The following is an 18601-nucleotide window of genomic DNA, read 5'->3' as shown; positions in this document are numbered from 1 at the left end:
GCAGGGGATTTTTGCTTAACTGACTTAGCAGTTCAGTTCAGTTGCTCAGTCGTGTCCGACGCTTTGTCTTAGCAGGGTTCTTGCTAAAACCTGTCTCTTGGGGACAAGACCTGCAGGCGTGCCTCAGAGGTGCCGCAGGGAAGCGGATCACATGAGGTTTCTGGTTTCCCAGTGCGTGTCAAGGATATGCTGACACTGTACTGAGGTCGGAGTGCGCGATCGCGTCGCCTGGAAAAAGCAGTGCAGGTGCCTTAATGAAAAAAACAAAACTTCCTTCCTGAGAAGTGCCAGCCAGCATCTGACAACGCAGCGTTGCTCCAAACCTTCAACTTGTAAAAACGCAAATGGCGGAGCACAGAAAAACGAGGGCTTGTCCGTAGCTGGAAAGCAGGTCAGAGGAGCCTGCAGACTCGGGTCCCACAGCCCCGCTGCCCCTCCTGGGACCTGGGGTGACTCAGAACTGTCATCAGCCCCGGGGACGTCCTGGAGGGCGGGAGGGGGTCTGTGACTCAGGCTGGGGGCGGCCGGGCTTGTTTACGAGTCTGGATCCTCAGCAGGAGGAAGGAAGGCAGTCAGGGGAGGCCGGTCATGCTGACATCAGCCCGGGACCCCAGCCAGCCGCCCCCCTCCCCCGTGGACGCGTATCTCTGTGGGGGGCACCTCGGGGAGGCTGTCGGTGACTCCCGGGCCCATCCTGCCTAAATGGGGGCTTTCCCAGCAATTCCAGGTGGTCTCCCAGCCCGGCCACGTGCGAGGGGCAGGTGGCCCTGCCTGTCCTGCTGTGGGGGAGGGGTGGCTACACCACGCACCCCGCCCCGAGTCCTCTCCCCCTCCCTCACACACACCTCAACTCAGAAACTGAGTGCAGAGCCCTTGCCATGAGCAGAGGGCGGGCACAGCACCCCACAGTGTCCGAGGGGGGCGCGGGGAAAACCTGGAGCCAGCCCGGGTCAGCGGGCCCCAAGGGGCCAGGGGTGGAAACCGAACACGCTGTCAGGCCCGGAGGCATCACAGTCGTCCGGGGAGCCGGGTCCTCGCCCCCCAGGTCAGGCTTCTGGATCCACCCGATCCCCCGGACTGTGTTGGGGAGTCCTGGGTTCAGGAACCACTGGCCTGGGAGCAGGGGGCGTCGCGAATCCCTTCCTTCCGTTTTCCTTCTCTCGCCTCTGTGTGCAGTGTCTGTCTCTTCTGCTCAGAGGGTGACTTTACATTGCTGTCGTTCGGCCCTCGGGGCACTTGCATTCTCCCCCTGACCCCAGCCAGCCAGAGTGCGGGTGGGACGCCTGGAGACGCACTGGGCAGGAGGAAGATGGGCAGCGGGCATCAGATAAGTGCCACAGAGTCCCCAGGCCCACCTGCCATCAGGGTTATCTCAGGGCTGGCCACGATCTGTTCCCTATGGTCATTCACGTGCCAGGGCCACTCGGGTGCTGGGAAGCGGGGGGGTGCTGGGGGGTGGTCAGAGGTGGCTGAGGTGCGAACGTGCCTCAGGGCATCAGCGGTGACAGCCCCTTGGAGCGGGCAGGGCCACGGGGTCTCCGGCCCCATGAACGGGAGAGGCGTGCAGATGGCTGTTAACCGTCTGAGGCCAGTTTTAGGCTGTAGAAGTTGTGTGGAGCCACAGAGCCGCTCCGGGACTCAGCTTCCCAGAGCCTCTGCCGCTGCGAGGAGTGGTGCGGAGCGGCCCAGGCCCCCTTGCTCCAGCTGCGGTCCCGTGTGGGGCTCTACATCTTTTTTTCACTGGCTGACATCCACCGCATCCCTTTCAAGTAGAGAAGCAGCCGGTGAAAAGTGAAAGTGTTAGTCACCCAGTCGTGTCCGGCTCTTTGGGACCCCTTGGACTGTAGCCTGTCAGGCTTCCCGAACCAGGGATCAAACCCAGGTCTCCTGCATTGCTGGCAAATTCTTTACTGTCTGAGCCACCGGGGAGATAGTCAGTGATCTTAGTAATTTACAGTGTTTTATGACTGTTAACAACAATCGCGTTTGAGAATATTTCTGTCCTCTCAAAGCGGTTTCCCTGTCCCACCCCCGGGCCCAGGCTGATGTGCTTTTTGTGTACGGATGTGCTCAGTCTAAAGAACCAACCTGCAGTGCAGGACATGCATGTTCGATCCCTGGGTGGGGAAGATGCCCTGGAGGAGGGCATGGCAACCCACTGCAGCATTCTTGTCTGGAGAATCCCACAGACAGAGAGCCTGGCGGGCTACAGTCCATGGGCTCGCGAAGAGGCGGACATGACGTACTGACTCAACAATTGCTCACGCTGCGTGTTTTGTGTAAACACACTCACACTCTGTGACGCGGTTTCCGTGACTGGCTTCCCCCACTTAGCAAAATGTTTCTGAGGGTCACGCGCTCACAGTGCGTTCACCACTCTCCCTTTTTTGGCTGGGCCCTGCCTCACGCATGTGTCCACACGGCACGTTTAGCTCCTGTCTGTTCTCTAGCTGGGGGGCACCTGGGCCGCTTCGAGTTCCCGGCCATGACGGTGACCGCTGTGTGAACGTGTCACGGTCGGCGTGATGACAGACGGTTTCCTCCTTCCCGTGTGGAGAGCCGGGGGGAGTCGCTGGGTCGCCGCCAAGGTTGGCGCTCTGAGCTGTTGACCTGCTCTTCCCGATCGCCTGCAGCAGTTCACGTCCCCGTGGAGGTGCCCGAGGGCTCCTGTTTCTCAGCATCCTCGACAAGCCCGTTACTGTTTGTTTCTTATTTATTGGGGTGCATTGGGTCTTTGCTGTGGCACTTGGGGTCCCTGCCACGTCATGCAGGCTCTTTCGTCGCCGGACGTGGACTCCCTAGGTGTGGCTTGAGGGCTGAGTTCCCGAACCAGGGCTCGAACTCGCATCCCCTACCTTGCCTGGTGGATTCTCAACCATGGTACCACCCGGGGAGGTCCCCTCTCTTTTTTGATCAGAGCTGTCCTCTGGGTCTTGGGGTGGTGCTGGAGCGTGGTTGGGGTCGGGGGAGGGCAGGAAGGAGTTAAGGACACAGAGGTCAGAGCTCCAGGAATGCACTAGAGAGACAGAGGCTGGAGGGCCGTGTCCCCTCCCCGGGGGCGGGGGCGTCTCTGGTTCCCTCTAGGGACCACTCCTGAGAGCAGGTTACAGGGTGAGACACGTGGGGCTTGGTCCGGAGGGCCGGGGAGGCCCCACTGGCCCGTCCTGGGCGCTGAGCACATCCCGGAGATAACCGCAGTCTCCAAGGAGGCGGGTGAGGAGGGAGCCACGTGCCCTGTCTTGGTTCTGCCGCCGCCCGGGCGGGTGGACGAGAGAATGCTCTGAGAGTGTCCGTCAGGCCGTCCATCCCTGACCACCAGGCCGCCTCGGCCTTCCAGGCAGCGCTGGGGGCAGCCGTCCACCAGGCCTGCCACCCACCCTTGTTCCCTGGGGGTGCCCCGTGCCCAGCCCTGGGGGAGGCGAGTGGAGATGCAGACCTCTGTCTGGGGAGGCACCCCGCCCACCCAGCCCCGTTGTCCTGAGTGGCTGGCGCATTCCTCCCGGACCCCATGCGCCCTGGGCTTTCCCGAAGGCGCTGGCCCTTTCCTGGTCCTCCCCCAGTGTGCTCCGTTCCCGGCCCGGGTTCCCCGCTTGTTTACTTCCCTGTGCCGTAAATAGCCCAGGCGGGAGCACGTCCGCTGCGAGCACTGTTTGTGGACGGAGCCCGGCCGCGGGGGGCCGTCCTCACGTGGTTTCCGCCCGCTCTGTTTGTTGGAGCCGGGCCAGCCTGTGGACCGTCTCCCCCCCACCCCCTGGGGCCGGAGGGCAGGCAGGTGGAGGGGTGGACGGCGGCGCTGAGCCCCTGGTCCCTGGGCCGAGCAGCCGGTTCTGGGGGCTGTGGGGCGTTCTCCCACCTGAGTCCGGCCCCGGCAGGGATGGATGGGGTCGCCGCTGTGGCTCTCGCAGGACCTAGGAGCAGGGGGCCTGTCCAGCCGTGCGGAGGGCTGGCCGGGCAGACACAGGTTACTCAGCGTCTCCAAACTGCCCGGCAGGAAACCGGCCACTTGAGAAGGAAGCATGGCTTTTTTGGGCTCTGGAGGGAAAGTGTGACGCATCGGGGTTCCCGTAACCAACAGGCCACCCGTGGGGGTGTTTTTCCCACGCAAACAAAACGGAGAACCGGCACGATGGGACTGGGCGAGCCTGCGGGGGCGGGGCTTCCTGAGAACCGGGTCAAAAGGCTGCGGGGCCGGAGCCCGGCACACTCCAGCCCGATGCTGCTGCCCGGCCGCTGTCCCATCCACCGCGCCGCTGCCTCGCCGCCAGCCCCTCGGGCAGCAGGGCCCAGGATGTGGGAGACACCGGGCACGGCCGCCCTGCAGACCCTCCTGCGGCACCTCCACCCTGGCCTGGCGGGCCGCAGCCGGGCGGCCTCGGTGGAGGAGCACGTGTGTGCTTGCGGCACCGCCCTGTGGACCCACATCCGAAGCCTCGTGCGCAAGGGCAAGGTGGGCCTGCGGGGGCCTGGGATCCCGGGGGTGGGTGGCACCGGGCAGGGTCCGGGCTCTGTCCCCCTGCTGGCTGTGCTGGTCTCAGTTCTGGAAGAGGAGGGGAGGGGAGGGATGGGGAGAAGGGCCCAGGGGTCGCCAGCTTCTGGAGGGAACCAGAAAGGGCGTCTTTCTGCTGCTCTGTCTCCCCTTTTAAAGCTGCACGTAGGGATGCCCCGGTGGGTCCAGTGGTTCGGATGCCACGCTTCACTGCAGAGGGCAAGGCTTCTAAGATCCAAACGCTACACAGCATGGCTAGACAAGTTTCTGTTTTTAATTAAAATAATAAAACTGCCTCAGTGGAGGGACCCTGTCCCTTTCCTTGGGAGCAGGGGGCACTGAGCCTGCCCCCTGGCTTCCTGGGTGGCCAGGACACCGGCGCCTCCCTGCTCCTGCCACACCTGGCCTGGTCGGGACCCCGGAGCTGCGAGGGCCCTGAGTGCCCCCCTGTCCCTGCCCGCAGGCGCCCCCCCCGAGGAGGTGTGACCACAGCTGGGGGCCGGGAAGCCCTACGGGCCAGTGGTCTGTGCCGGCTCTCTGCTCACACACCCGCCCCACAGGCCAGAGTCCCCACCGCCCCAGAGCATGGCCCCAGGAGCCTCCCAGGAAGGGGAGGCCCCGCCGTGGGTGCCCCGGCCTGGACTAAAGACCCAGCCTGCACAGGCCCCCATGCCAGAGGGCCACACTAAGGGGAAGACAGGGTCCCCAGCTCTTAGATGACACAGCACACCTCCCCACCACCCAGAAGAAGATGCTGTTGAAACCAGGCTTCCCAAAGTGTCGCCTGCATGACTATGCAGCCTTCTCCGAGCTGTGTGAAGCCCCCTGTGCTGCTGGGAGGTGGGGGAGCAGGACAGCTCCCAGCCCCCAAGGCTGCCAGGGCGGGGCGTGAGCACCACTGGGAAGGGAGGGTTCCCGGGGGAGCAGGGTGCAGGGCCTGAGTGGTCGCTGACTCGCCCCCCAGCTGAGCCTGGTCTGCAGGCAGCGAGGGTCTGGGGGCGGGAGGGCTTCTGAGGCTCCAAGACTTTTCTAGCGGGTCCTCCATCAAGACCCCGCTTGGCCTCTGGAGAGGTGCCGGCCGAGGCCTGCCGCTGATTCTGCTTGGACGTGGAGGAGTCGCAGGCTTGGGCTCGCTGCCCGGCCAGGCCTCTGCGTGGATGCCCAGGGCTTCCGGTAATCACGACCCCTTGCTTTCAGCTGGACCCTCAGACCCTGCACGACAGAGACTGGCAGCGGACCGTCATCGCCATGAACGGGGTACGTGCCCCCCGGCGCTGTGCTGGCTTCCGCTTCCTGCAGAGGGTTGGGGTGGTGCCAGTCCCTTCTGAGACCCTCGGGGCTGGAGGAGGCAGAGAGACCACAGTGTGCGGGCCCAAGTCCACGCAGGCCAGAGTCTTGTGGCTGGAGTGCGGGTCACCCGCCAGGCACTGGGCGTCCCTCAAGTCGGGGTTCAGGGGCATCACGGGGATGGAGGGGGCCTGGACCCTGGGGTTTGCCCTTAGAGACTGAGACCCCTGATGAGACTCCAGTACCCCGTAAGAATTGAGACCTTAAGAAAAAGCACTGCCGCTCACCAGAAAAGCTCTGTGCATACCTGGAGGAGGGCGTGGCAACCCACTCCTCTATCCTTGCCTGGAGAGCCCCATGGACAGAGGAGCCTGGCGGGCCACAGTCCCTGGGGCCGCACAGAGTCAGACACGACTGAAGCGAGTCAGCATGCAGGACACAGTGCCAACATTTGATAGGCGATCGGTGGCCTTTTGTTACATTCTCTATGCATTTTCTCTAGTGTCTTTTTTTTGGCTTTTTATTTTGTTTGGGGATGTAGCCAGTTGACAGTTTTGTGATGGTTTCAGGTGAACACAGACGGGACTCAGCCACACACATATGTATGTCCATTTCAGTCCAGTCGCTCAGGCGTGTCTGACTCTTTGTGACCCCATGGACTGCAGCACGCCAGGCCTCCCTGTCCATCACCAACTCCCGGAGTTGGCTCAAACTCATGTCCATTGATTCGGTGGATACATATATGGATACATGGATCCATTCTCCGCCAAACTCCCGTCCCATCCAGGATGCCATGCAACATGGAGTCTCATGGTTCTTTTTAATCAGGATTAAATGAGAAGCAGAAGCCACAGGGTCCTGGGGGGAGGTTGTGCAGAAGCGGGTCTTCAGACGGCCCTGGCTGTTCCTGGCTGCCACTGAGTTGGACCAGGGCCCGCCCCCAACCTGGACCCTAGCCTGCGGGGCCCTGGGAGCAGGCTCTGAGGACCAGGAGGCTGAGAGGGTCGTGCCCCTCGCCTCCCCTGCAGATTGAAGTGAAGCTGTCAATCAAGTTCACCAGCAGGGAGCTCAGCTTGAAGAGGATGCCTTCCCGAAAACAGACGGGTGTCTTCGGAGTCAGGATCGCCGTAGTCACCAAGTGAGTGGCCTGGGCGCCCACGTCTCGTCCCCGGGGGCGGAGGGCGCTCCCTCTCCGGGTGTCTCTGCAGGACGGAGCCGGTGTGGGTCTCCCTCTCTGTGCACAGTCACCCCTCGCAGGCCCGTGGAGCACTCTCTGCGTGGCTGCCTCCCGTGCTGACGACAGACGAGTCCCCAGCAGCTTGGGGCTGTCCCGCCCCCTGCCTGTGCTGCCCCCAGAGCTGGGCTCGCCAGGGCTTCCTTCCCTGCCTTGGAATTTGTCAGGATCCGAGCTCCTATCCTGCCCCCCACGCGTCACGGGTCAGTCGTGAGGAGACACTTGTGTGCAGGTTCAGGGCAGGCCTTGGGGACACAGCCGCTTCCTCCGGAATCCACTTTCCCCGGTTTGGAGCCTGGCCTGGCCCTGACCTCACTGGTGGTCAGGCGGGACACCTGACTACAGCCTGGCCCCCAGCTCCTGCCAGAGGCTCTGGGCGAGAGCAGGGACCCCCGAACGAGCACCACTCATGAGAGGGGCTGGGGAGAGGACTCTGCTGGGTCCTGGATGCAGTTGCTAAACTAGACTAAACCAACCCTCTAGAGTTCTTACTCTGAAGAATTAGAGTTCTTACTCTGGCGTCCTGCCTGCAGGGGCTAGAATTGTCCTGTAGAGAAGGGTAGCGTCACAGGATTCCAAGCTGAGCGCAGGGGCAAGGCGGTCCCGTGGACTCCGTCCTCTGGCCCGGCTGCCTGCCGGGCGCTGGGCTCCCCTCTGCCTGAGGCCTGGAGGGGTCCCCCCATGCCCGCCCGACTCGGAGACCAGACCGCTTCCCAGGACCCTTGCAGTCCATTGCCCATTAACCCAGGGCCGGGGGAGCTCCGGACACACCTCCAGTAGCCGACCTCGCTCAGAAAGACCTCCCGATCGCGCCCCCAGGGCGGGTGTGCTTAGAGGGTGTCCAACCCACCCGGACTGTTGGAAAGACCCTGATGAGATGGAGGCAGTGACGATCGTGAGACCGCAGAGCCCAGGGGGCACACACAGGCTCCGGCGCTGAGGGGCGAGGGGGCGGGGCTGCCGGACGCTGAGGCTCCTCCCCCGCCCCGCAGGAGGGAGCGGTCCAAGGTACCCTACATCGTGCGCCAGTGCGTCGAGGAGATCGAGCGCCGGGGCATGGAGGAGGTGGGCATCTACCGCGTGTCCGGAGTGGCCACGGACATCCAGGCCCTGAAGGCGGCCTTTGACGTCAGTGAGTGTCTCAGCGGGTGGGCGGGAGGGAGGGGTGGGCGCGGTGCGTCCGCCGCTGGGGAGGGCGGCTCCGTAGAGCGGTTCCTAACCCGTCCTGACCACGCGCGTGGCTCCTGCCAAGTCGGTCCAGGGGCTTCCGTGGGGCGGCCCCCTGCTCTACCCCCGGGGATTCAGCTTGCCCCCCCCGCCCCGGGGGTGGGTGTGACCCAAGCCCAGGGGTCAACGAGTCTGGTGCCAAGAAGCTGGTGGAACCGCCCCGATTGCCAGATGTGGGCGGGAGACCCCAGGGTTGTCCTCGATGGATTTCTCCTCCCGCCGCGGGGGGCCTGCAGCCCTGGACGGTGTGGCGCGGGGTGCGGGTCACCGCCACGGTAGTTACAGCTGCCGTCAGGTGACCCGCACGGCCGGCTGGGGCTCAGAGGGTGGAGCCGACTCGGGGTCCGCGGCGGGCTCCGCTCCACTTCCACGCTCTTCCCCAGACAACAAGGACGTGTCAGTGATGATGAGCGAGATGGACGTGAATGCCATTGCCGGAACGCTGAAGCTCTACTTCCGCGAGCTGCCCGAGCCCCTCTTCACGGACGAGTTCTATCCCAACTTCGCTGAGGGCATCGGTGAGCGCGGGGCGTCTCCCGTCCCTCCTCCTGTCCGCCTTTGGTCAGGGGGAAACCCGAGGTTCAGCAGAAACTCTGCGAGTGGTGGGGGACCGGGAACCCAGCCGTCCTGGGAGGCCTCCACGGGCTGACCTCCGCACTCTTCCCTGGAGGTCGCCGAGAGGGAGGCTGCCGCTGTGGACACGCCAGCGTGGGCTCCGGAGGCCGCTGTCCTCCTCACTGGCCCCAGACCCTGGCTTATCGGTCAGGGCCTTCGAGTACACCCTGACCCTGGGCCCACCTGGAGGGTGGGGGGCGCTGGCACGGGGTGGTTGCAGCCTCTGCACCTGCCCGCGCCCCGCCCCCCCCGACAGGGCCACTCAGCAGAGGACCTGCCCTCACCCACCCCCACCCAGGTGCAAAGGCTCATGTGATGGGGGGTCTGTGGCCCCCGCTCCCCCTGAGCAGGACGTGGGAAGGGCTGAGGAGCCAGCTGTGCCCGGCACCCCCGCCGCTGGTCCGTGTGGCGCCCTCCACCACTCTGAGGTTCAGAAAAGGTGTCCAGGGTGGCCAGGCTCCCACCCAGGGCCCTCACTGGGGGCTAGCGTGAGAGGCAGGACGGTGACCGGCCGGGCCCTGGGGGCGCCTTCCAGCCCGGGTTGTGGCTGTGAGAAGTAACCCCCGCCCCCCGCCCCCCGCAGCGCTCTCAGACCCTGTGGCGAAGGAGAGCTGCATGCTTAACCTGCTGCTGTCGCTCCCGGAGGCCAATCTGCTCACCTTCCTCTTCCTCCTGGACCACCTGAAAAGGTAGCTCCCTCCTCTGGGGTCCTCAGGGCTCCAGTGGGTCCCCTGCGCCCGTCAGACTTCCTGGCACCCGGGGCCTTCCCTGTGTAGTGCTCGCCCCCATCTGTGGGTGCCCCTCCGGGTACCAGCGCCACCGTCACCCACGTACCCCTGCGCCGTGGCCAGCCGTGGGCTCGGGTGTCCCCTCCCGACCCTGCCCTCCCCCTGCGGGCCTCTAGCCCTCTGCATCCCGGCTAGGGTGGGCAGCTGGGGAGGAGTCCCCGCCCACCTCCATGCCCCCATCCCCCGAGGCGGTGTCACGGCAGATCCCCCCCACACACAGGGTGGCAGAAAAGGAGACGGTGAATAAGATGTCCCTGCACAACCTCGCCACGGTGTTCGGCCCCACGCTGCTCCGGCCCTCGGAGAAGGAGAACAAGCCGCCCACCAACCCCAGCCAGGCCATCTCCATGACCGACAGCTGGTCCCTGGAGGTCATGTCTCAGGTACGGTGGCCTCGCCTACCTGGCCTGGACCTGTGGCCCCTGCCTGCCCACCCCCGCACCCCCGTGTCCTGCCAGTGGCTCCCACCGAGCCGCGCAGGGGAGGTGGCCGAGGTCTGGGGACAGGGCCGCAGCTGCGCTGTCTGCTCTTGGCTGGGGCTCCCGGGACCCGCCCGGCCTGGCGGCCCTCCTGCTGTGAGGAGCCCCGCCGGGGTGGGGGCTCCCCGCTCTGAGCCGCCGGCCCTCCCGCCCCGCCCGCAGGTCCAGGTGCTGCTGTACTTCCTGCAGCTGGAGGCCATCCCCGCCCCGGACGGCAGGAGGCAGAGCGTCCTCTTCTCCACCGAAGTCTAGAGGCCCCCGGCCCGCCCCGAGAGAGCAGAGGACGGCCCGGGACCCTGCCTGGGACACGGGCCCTCCAGCCACAGAGCGGGAGCTGCGCCTCCTGGAGGCGTCCCTGGGCGCCCCCACCCGGGCCCACGCTGCTGCCACGAGACAGCGACCCCTGGCGGAGGCGGCCGCGCAGTCCCGCCCCCGCCCGCGCGGGCGCCGCGCCGGCCTCAGACTGTGTCCGCGCCACCGCCAGAGGGCGCCCCGAGCCAGCGCGTCGCCCGTCGCGGGCCTGGGCGGGACCAGGCGGAGGAAGTGGTGGTTACGAAACCTAACTTGGGAGCGTTGCAAGATTTCCCCTGGGTCACCTGCGCATCTCGCGGGCGAAGCGAGCAGGCAGGAGCGGACTCCCTGACCCGCGAGTCGCCGTCCTGAATAAACGCCGCCGCCGCTTCACGCCCGGGGGCCAGGCCCCCTCCCGTGCGGTGGGAGCGTGTCGGTTTCCCAGATCAGAACGCCTGACGCCTGTTTTGTAACCGGGTTGGCGGAGCCGAGTCTGCACCGTGCAGCGCCTGACCCCGTTCACCTGCTGGCTTCTGTTTCTCTGCAGAAGGCTCTGTGGCAGACACGGGTCTCCCTCCTGCTCTGTCCTCCGTTGCTTTGTCTCCGCCCATCTCCTGGGCAGCCGCCCACCGACCCGTGTCACGCGCAGGGCCCGGACACCAGGGGAGGGGAGCCCCCGGGCTGCGCACTTCACCGCCGCTCGTCGGGGGAGGGCGGACCCACCCACCGTCTAGAAGACCGCACAGTCGCCCGTCGGCTCAGAAGGCCAGCCTCCTCGACCCGAGGCGCGTCTGCCCCCTGCCCTCCCGTTCCCCTGATCACGCCCCGGCCCCCCCCAAGCCCCTGACACCCAGATCGGCTGCGCCCCCTCGCCGCACGCGCCCCCCAGACTCTTGTAAAGGTTTTCCTCTTTTGGTGGCGGCGGCAGCTTGCCGACAGCTTGTTTTAAACTTTGATCCGGATAGCTTTTTGATACTTGAATATTTTTAAGTTTTATACAGTTTCTAATTTTTTTTTTCCTAAGAAGATTCAGATACCCACTAAGATGTTAGAATGTACTCTGTGGACAAGCGGTGTCCACAGCGGCATCTCGTCTTCCTCCACACGCCAGCCCTCTTTCCATCGGGAGCTGCTCCGGAAGTCTCCTGGGCACCCGGAATTGGGGGGGAGGTTGGGAACAGGCCGAGGGTGAGGGTGCCCGCCCCAGAGCAGGTAGAGGGACCGACCCCGCCCTGCTCACACACTCCACGCCCCTGTGCTGAAGCCAGCACGTGGCTGGTTACCCTCCCGACCGTCTGACTTAGAGGAGACAATAACTGGGGGCACCTCTAGGTATTTTGAACACGCGCGTCTGTGAAGAATTGCATTGCTCCTTTCTAAGAAGGGCGGGGGCAAGGAGAAAAGAAACAGGCAAAGCTTCCAGGCTGGACTTGCGGGAAGAGAGGATGAGCTGAACCAGAGGAGGGAAGCGGAGGCACGACTCAGGAAAAGGCGTTCACTTGTCACGCGATTAGACCAGTCACGCGGGGCACTGCCCGGCCCCGTCCCGTGTCCCTGCGGGGTGGGAGGCTCTCCCCCGTCGTGTTGTTGGGCAGGAGCTCCAGGCATGTGGGGGCCACGTGCCCCTCCTCCTGTCTGCTCGTGGACCTGCTGACCCGGGGGACAGAAAAAGAAGCCACTCGAAGGTCTTACGTCCTCGTACTGTATTTATTTAGTTGTACTTTGGTCTCGTGGGGAGAGCCGTGGTCCCCCTGGGGGATGAGGGTGTAGCAGATGTCAGGGGGGGTGTCCTCTGTCCCCAAATGTTCTCTGGACTCGGTGGGTCTCCCGGCCTCCGGCCCCTGACCTCTTCTAGCCTGGCTTCCCATCCCATCCAGCCCTGTGGTGGGGAACACGCTCTGCCTGGAAAGCCCTGGCCTGGTCTCTGTTCCCCTGGAGCCTTCGTGATCTGCATCCATCGCGTTGAAACTGGAAAGCCGTCTCTCAGCGTCTGTGCCAATCCCGGTTCCCTGCCACACCTCTGTCCCCATTCGAGCTTTTTCTTTACTTAGGATGCGCGCCATCGTGTGGTGGGATGACTGTTCTTTTTTCCACGGCCGTCAAGGCGCTCCTTCAATGACCCACCGTGGCGGTGGTCGCTCTGAGTCCCCGGGCATCCCCGTCGCCCATCTGACACTCTGGCCCTGACGGTCAGCGAAGCTGGCGGGCGGGTGACCCCCTGGGGGCCGGATGTGACCGTCCACGAGGCTCAGTGGCCGGACTCCATCTCGCCGCCCAGGGCCCTGCATCTGGAACCCGGCCACGCACTGGGGCTGGTGGTGGGTCTCCAGGCAGCTGCATGTCTGAGTTCCAGCCCAGCCGTCTCTCCTGCCGCTGGGGGTGGGGAGGGAAAGACTGCTGACACTTTGATTAAAGTTCCTCAAGGCAACTTGCGTCTGTGTGGTGGCTGCTATAGGAACGCCGGGACCAGGGGCTCCGGGAGCACCCCCGACGGGGCCGATGGGTCAGGGCTGGGGGTGGGCTTTGGGGCTGGAAGCAGCAGCAGGTGGACCGGATAGGCAGGCATCCAGGAGGCCTCCCTGCCAAGCACGGGGCCTTTGGGTTTGGGGTGAACAGCTGCAGGGACACGGGCATTGCCCAGTGCCGGGGGCGGGGGGTCCAGCCTCGCCCAGCCCAGCCCTGCCCGAGCCCCTCAGCCTCTGGTTTCCACCGGTGCTCCCGGGCCCAGCCTTTGGGTGATTGGCCTCGGGGCGTGGGGCCCCTTAGCTGCCACCAGCCTTGCCTTCAGAAAAAGCTACCCAGTGTCCGGGAAAGCCGTGCCCCCGTGGAGATGGGCATGCCCGGTGGGGACAAACTGGGCCACAGCCACGGGGACCTGCATCGCCGGCCTCGACATCTGCCAGCGTCACCCTGAGGCTCCTCCGGGGCGCCTTCCTCGAGGCGTGAGGCTTGGCGTTTGCAGAGCTGCGTGGATGCTGTGCTGCTGCCCTCCTGACGCCTGCTGACAAGGAAAGGGCTACCGCGGGCCCCCACCTCGGACCTGGCCCCCGAAAGGCAGTTCTGTGTGTGCGTGCACGCTCAGCTGTGTCTGACTCTTTGGGACCCCCTGGCCTGTAGCCCGCCAGGCCCAGCCCCTCTGTCCGTGAGATTCTCCACGCAAGAATACTGGAGTGGTTTGCCATTCCCTTTAAAGTCTAGTTGTATCTCTCTACCCCTGCCTTCCGGGTCCTATTCAAAAACCTGTGATAAAAAGAAAAGCTCCAACGCCTCTCTCTGGAGGAAGCGATCTGGGGACAAGCTGAGAGCAGGGGCTTTGTCCAGCCCAGCCCAGGCCCGTGGCACGGCCAGCGAGTGGGACCGTTTGCTGCTGTGGGGTCTGAGGCCTTAGACCTCAAAGACCCTCGGAATCAATCCCTTTGCTTGGTAGGTGGGTAAACGGAGGTTGCACGGAGGCCCCCTGCCGCCATCTCTGCTGTTTGAAGAGCAGAGACAGGCTGGGGACGTGGTGTCTCCATGCGCCCCACAGGCCAGCTCCCTTTCTCCGTCTAGACGCTAGACGTGGCCAACCGTGCTGGCCTCAAGCCGAGGCCTGGTGTCACACACGTACCCCGGGCTGATGAAGACGGGCAGGATTTTGTGTAGAGACCTCAGGAGAGCCTATATACCCCCCACCCCCCCAAAAGAAAAGAAGGCCCCAGTGGCCTTAAAAGGAATTATTTCCATGATGGAGCAAATGATGGGCTGTTCCCAACAGCTCTGAAAAGATAAACAGAAAAAGCGAGGGGCGACAGACACAGCAGCTCTTGAGGCCCAGACGGCCTCCCGTGGCGAACGCCCTGGGTCAGCGGGCAGGATGGGGGCCACGCAGCACCCCGGGGCAGGGAGCCCACAGCAGGCATAGCGCGGTCTGCAGGCGGCCACGGTCATGGTCCTGAAAGACGGGGCCCTGCTGCATCTGAGATGCCCCAGGCTGGGAAGGGAGACTGCTTGTGGCGGGGTGGGGCAACGCTGCTCCTCCGTGTGTCCCAGTATCACAGGCCACGTGTCTTGGAACAGACCTTCTGGGAGCCTCTCTGGCCTGTTCAGCCAGATCACTGAGGGCTCGGTCTGCACACCAGCTCCCTTCCGTTCCCCTCCTGTGGCGGACCTGACCGGAAACTCTTCCTTGGGATTTTCAAGTCCCTTGGTAGATGGGAGCCGGGCTGCTGAGATAAAAGCTCTGTATATGTGCTAAGTTCCTTCAGTCGTGTCCAACTTTGCGACCCCGTGGAAATGGAGCCCGCCAGGCTCCTCCGTCCACAGGGATTCTCCAGGCAAGGCTGCTGCAGTGGGTTGCCACATCCTCCTCCAGGGCCTCTTCCCAGCCCAGGGATCGAACTTGCGTCTCTTGCATCTCCTGTGTTGGCAGGTGGATTCTTTTACCAGGAGCACCAGTTAAGAAGCGCAGCTGCTGGGGAAGGGTAGATTCAAATGGGATTCTGGCTGAGGAAGGGGCCTGAGGGGTGGGGTTTACAAGGGAGCAGCCCACCTCCACCCCCTGGGACGGGGTGGTGGGGGTGTTGCCTGGATCGTGGTCGGCCCAGACCTGGGGCCTCCCCAGGACTCGGGGGTGTGAGGCTGTGATACCTGACTTTTGTGTGTGTCCCCCATTAAGATGATGCACCCCTGAGGGGCGCTCCCCAGGGTGCCTTACGGTGACCGCCGGGAAGAGGCTCCGGGGGCTTGTGGTCGGTGGGTGGCGGCTGCAGGAGCCTATCCACCAGGCAGCCTGGCCTCTGGCCCGTTTGAGTCTCAGGCCACCTGGTGTAACCCCGCCTCCGACACCCCCCCCAAGCCCGCACCTCAGGAGTTCCAGACTCCACCGCTCCAGGTGGTTACAGATGGAGCTGTGCTCCCAGCTTCAAGTGCTGAAGCCCTAAGGCCCAGCAGAGGTTAAGGGTGAAGCCCTGATCCACAGGCCTTATGGCTTCATAAGCAGAGGACGAGAGAGGGCTGCCTGGCCGTCCAGTGGTTGGGACTTTCAGTGCTGAGGGCGCAGGTTCGATCCATGGTTGGGGAACTAAGACCCCATAAGCCATGAGGCACGGCTCGGGGGGAGAAAAAGAGCGTGAGAGGCCAGAGCTCTGTCTCCGCTGCTCACAGAGGAAAGGCCGTGTGAGGACACTAGAGAAGCCGCAAGCCAGGAGGAGACTCCGGGGGAGGAACCAACCCCCACGGCACCCTGACCTTGGGCTCCAGATCCATGGGACACCCGTGCCGGCTGCGCGAGCCCCTGGCCGCGGTTCTCACTGTCACGGCCGCCCGGGTCCGCCTGGGCCCACCGGCCGGAGGCCTCTGGCTGTTCTGACCCCTGGCTGCGGACCCAAGCCTGGGACCCGTGTCCTCCCCGTGCCACTCCGGGAGCACGGCCCTCTCGCCGGGCCCCAGGGTGGGCAAGTGACCGCACTGAGCTCGGGGAGTGCTCACCCCCACCCCCAGCCCGGTCCAGGCCAGCGAGCCTCATGGCTCTCCCGCTGCTCCCCCCGCCCCTGGCTGCCACGGCCCACTTCCCTCACCAGGCCCAGGCCAGCCTGGTTCTGGCTGGAACCCCGGGCCTCTCGCGGCCAAGCCAACCCACTCCCGGCCCCTCTTGCTGCCATGGGCGGGCCTGCTGACCCAGTTAAATGAGCCCCCCAGGGTGCCTTATGTTTCCTCAACAGGCTGGTCCTTCCTCCGGGTCTTTCCAGAACTCCTCGGAACCACTTTCAGGGCTTCCTGCAACCCCGGCGTGTTTACACAGAGCCGTGCTTTGGGTTCCACGCGGGGTAAGGGACTCTTATTCTTAGGTCCGCCCTCTTTACCCCTTTGCTTAACGTCTCCCCAAAGTGAAAGCTACCCTCGCGGGGAAAATTTTTCAAAAAAAGGGCTGCGAGCCTCGAGATTGATTCTCAAAGAGGAGACACGGGTGTGTTGGGAGCCTTGGGGTGTGTGCAGGCTTGTCGGGAGGCTAGTTTGCAAGGGGGCCCTGGCGGCTGAGGGAGGGGCCCCAGGGCCCACAGGCCACAGTGGGGGCCATTCACATAGGTCCTTGGGCCCCACTCTCCTCACCCGCAAAGCGGGTTTGTTTTTGGGTTTTTTTTGGCCACGTGGTGGCTTGTGGGATCTTAGTTCCCCAACCAGGAGTTAAACCCAGGCCCTCGCAGGGAATGCGCCGAATCCTGACCACTGGACCGCCAGGGAGCTCCCTCCTCACCTGTAAAATCGGGTTTTAATCAGACACTTTGGCACGGGAAAGGGCCACAGGCAAGCGGAGGAACATGAGTGGAGGCTCAGGCCCGTTTGGACGGAATCCCTTGATCCGGCTCAATATCCCTCCGCCCCTTCCATGTTGTTGTTTCTCGGGGCCCTCGTGGAGGTGGAACGGGAGGCTGGACTAGAGTGAGCGCTTCCTATGGATGGGGACCCAAAGCTGAGGGCAGTCAGTTCAGTTCAGTCGCTCAGTCGTGTCTGGCTCTTTGCGGCCCCATGGACTGCAGCATGCCAGGCCTCCCTGTCCATCACCAACTCCCGGAGTTCAGTCAAACTCAGGCATCGGTGATGCCATCCAGCCATCTCATCCTCTATCGTCCCCTTCTTCTCCTACCTTCAGTCTTTCCCAGCATCAGGGTCTTTTCTGATGAGCCAGTTCTTCACATCAGGTGGCCAAAGTATTGGAGCTTCATAGCATCAGTCCTTCCAATGAACACCCAGGACTGATCTCCTTTAGGATGGACTGGTTGGATCTCCTTGCAGTCCAAGGGACTCTCAAGAGTCTTCTCCAACACCACAGTGCAAAAGTATCAATTCTGTGGCGCTCAGCTTTCTTCATAGTCCAACTCTCACATCCATACATGACTACTGGAAAAACCATAGCCTTGACTAGACTGACTTTTGTTGGTAAAGTAATGTCTCTGCTTTTTAATATGCTGTCTAGGTTGGTCATAGCTTTTCTCCCAAGAAGCAAGCATGCGTCTTTTCATTTCATGGCTGCAGTCACCATCTGTATTGATTTTGGAGCCCCCCAAATAAAGTCTGACACTGTTTCCACTGTTTCCCCATCTATTTGCCATGAAGTGATGGGACTAGATGCCATGATCTTAGTTTTCTGAATGTTGAGCTTTAAGCCAACTTTTTCACTCTCCTTTTTCACCTTCATCAAGAGGCTCTTTAGTTCTTCTTTGCATTCTGCCATAAGGGTGGTGTCATTTGCATATCTGAGGTTATGGATATTTCTCCTTGCAATCTTGATTCCAGCTTGTGGTTCTTCCAGCCTGGCATTTCGCATGATGTACTCTGCATATAAGTTAAATAAGCAGGGTGACAATATATAGCCTTGACATACTCCTTTTCCTATTTGGAACCAGTCTGTTGTTCCATGTCCAGTTCTAACTGTTGCTTCTTAACCTGCATACAGATTTCTCAGAAGGGAGGCCATCTCTTTAAGAATTTTCCACAGTTTGTTGTGATCCACATAGTCAAAGACTTTGGTGTAGTCAAAGCAGAAATAGATGTTTTTCTGGAACTCTCTTGCTTTTTTGAAGATCCACCAGATGTTGGCAATTTGATCTCTGGTTTGTCTGCCTTTTCTAAATCCAGCTTGAACATCCGGAAGTTCTTGGTTCATGTACTATTGAAGCCTGACTTGGAGAATTTTGAGCATTACTTTGCTAGTGTGTGAGATGAGTGCAATTGTGCAGTAGTTTGAGCATTCTTTGGGATTGCATTTCTCTGGGATTGGAATGAAAACTGATCTTTTCTAGCCCTGTGGCCACTGCTGAGGTTTCCGTGTTTGCTGGCATAAAGAAAGCATTTCCGGAGCCCTGGTGTGTGCCAGGCTGTGCCCTTGGGACGCTCTCTGTCTCCAGGGCCACAGACATTACTGTTTACTAGCCGTGTGACTGCGTGTGCAGAGAAGCACAGGGTGCAGGGGCTGCTTTTTGAGGTGGGGACCTATTATTTAGTTCTCCAACATTCCTGACCGGTGTGGGAATACCGGTATTCTTCAGAAAAGAACTGGAGGTGCAGAGAGGTTGAGGGCCATGCTCGAGGTCACACAGCCGTCCCGGCCCGAGTTTGGGCTCAAGTCTGGGGGCCAGCAGAGCTGTTACATAGGCCCCCTTCTTGCTGGCATCAGTCTCCCTGACTGTGAAGTAAGGCGCCTCTTTTTCTGGCTGCG

At 62.7% G+C, this 18601-nt stretch overlaps 1 protein-coding gene across 1 annotated transcript in view; it reads left to right on the top strand.

Moving 5' to 3' along the window:
- Positions 1 to 12835, top strand: part of BCR (BCR activator of RhoGEF and GTPase) — an 87797-nt gene extending 74962 nt beyond the window's left edge. The window contains exons 17-23 of the mRNA XM_055549709.1: positions 5684 to 5743; positions 6802 to 6911; positions 8000 to 8139; positions 8618 to 8752; positions 9433 to 9538; positions 9858 to 10020; positions 10279 to 12835. Coding sequence (XP_055405684.1) covers positions 5684 to 5743; positions 6802 to 6911; positions 8000 to 8139; positions 8618 to 8752; positions 9433 to 9538; positions 9858 to 10020; positions 10279 to 10368 — 804 coding nt within the window. The 3' untranslated portion in view covers positions 10369 to 12835. The remainder of the gene's footprint in view (positions 1 to 5683; positions 5744 to 6801; positions 6912 to 7999; positions 8140 to 8617; positions 8753 to 9432; positions 9539 to 9857; positions 10021 to 10278) is intronic.
- Positions 12836 to 18601: the final 5766 nt, after the last annotated feature.

This window comes from Bubalus kerabau, chromosome 16, assembly GCF_029407905.1.
Source record: "Bubalus kerabau isolate K-KA32 ecotype Philippines breed swamp buffalo chromosome 16, PCC_UOA_SB_1v2, whole genome shotgun sequence".
NCBI classification, from domain to species: Eukaryota; Metazoa; Chordata; class Mammalia; order Artiodactyla; family Bovidae; genus Bubalus; species Bubalus kerabau.
Note: the sequence above shows the minus strand (reverse complement) of the source record. Positions and strands in the feature narration are given on the sequence as shown.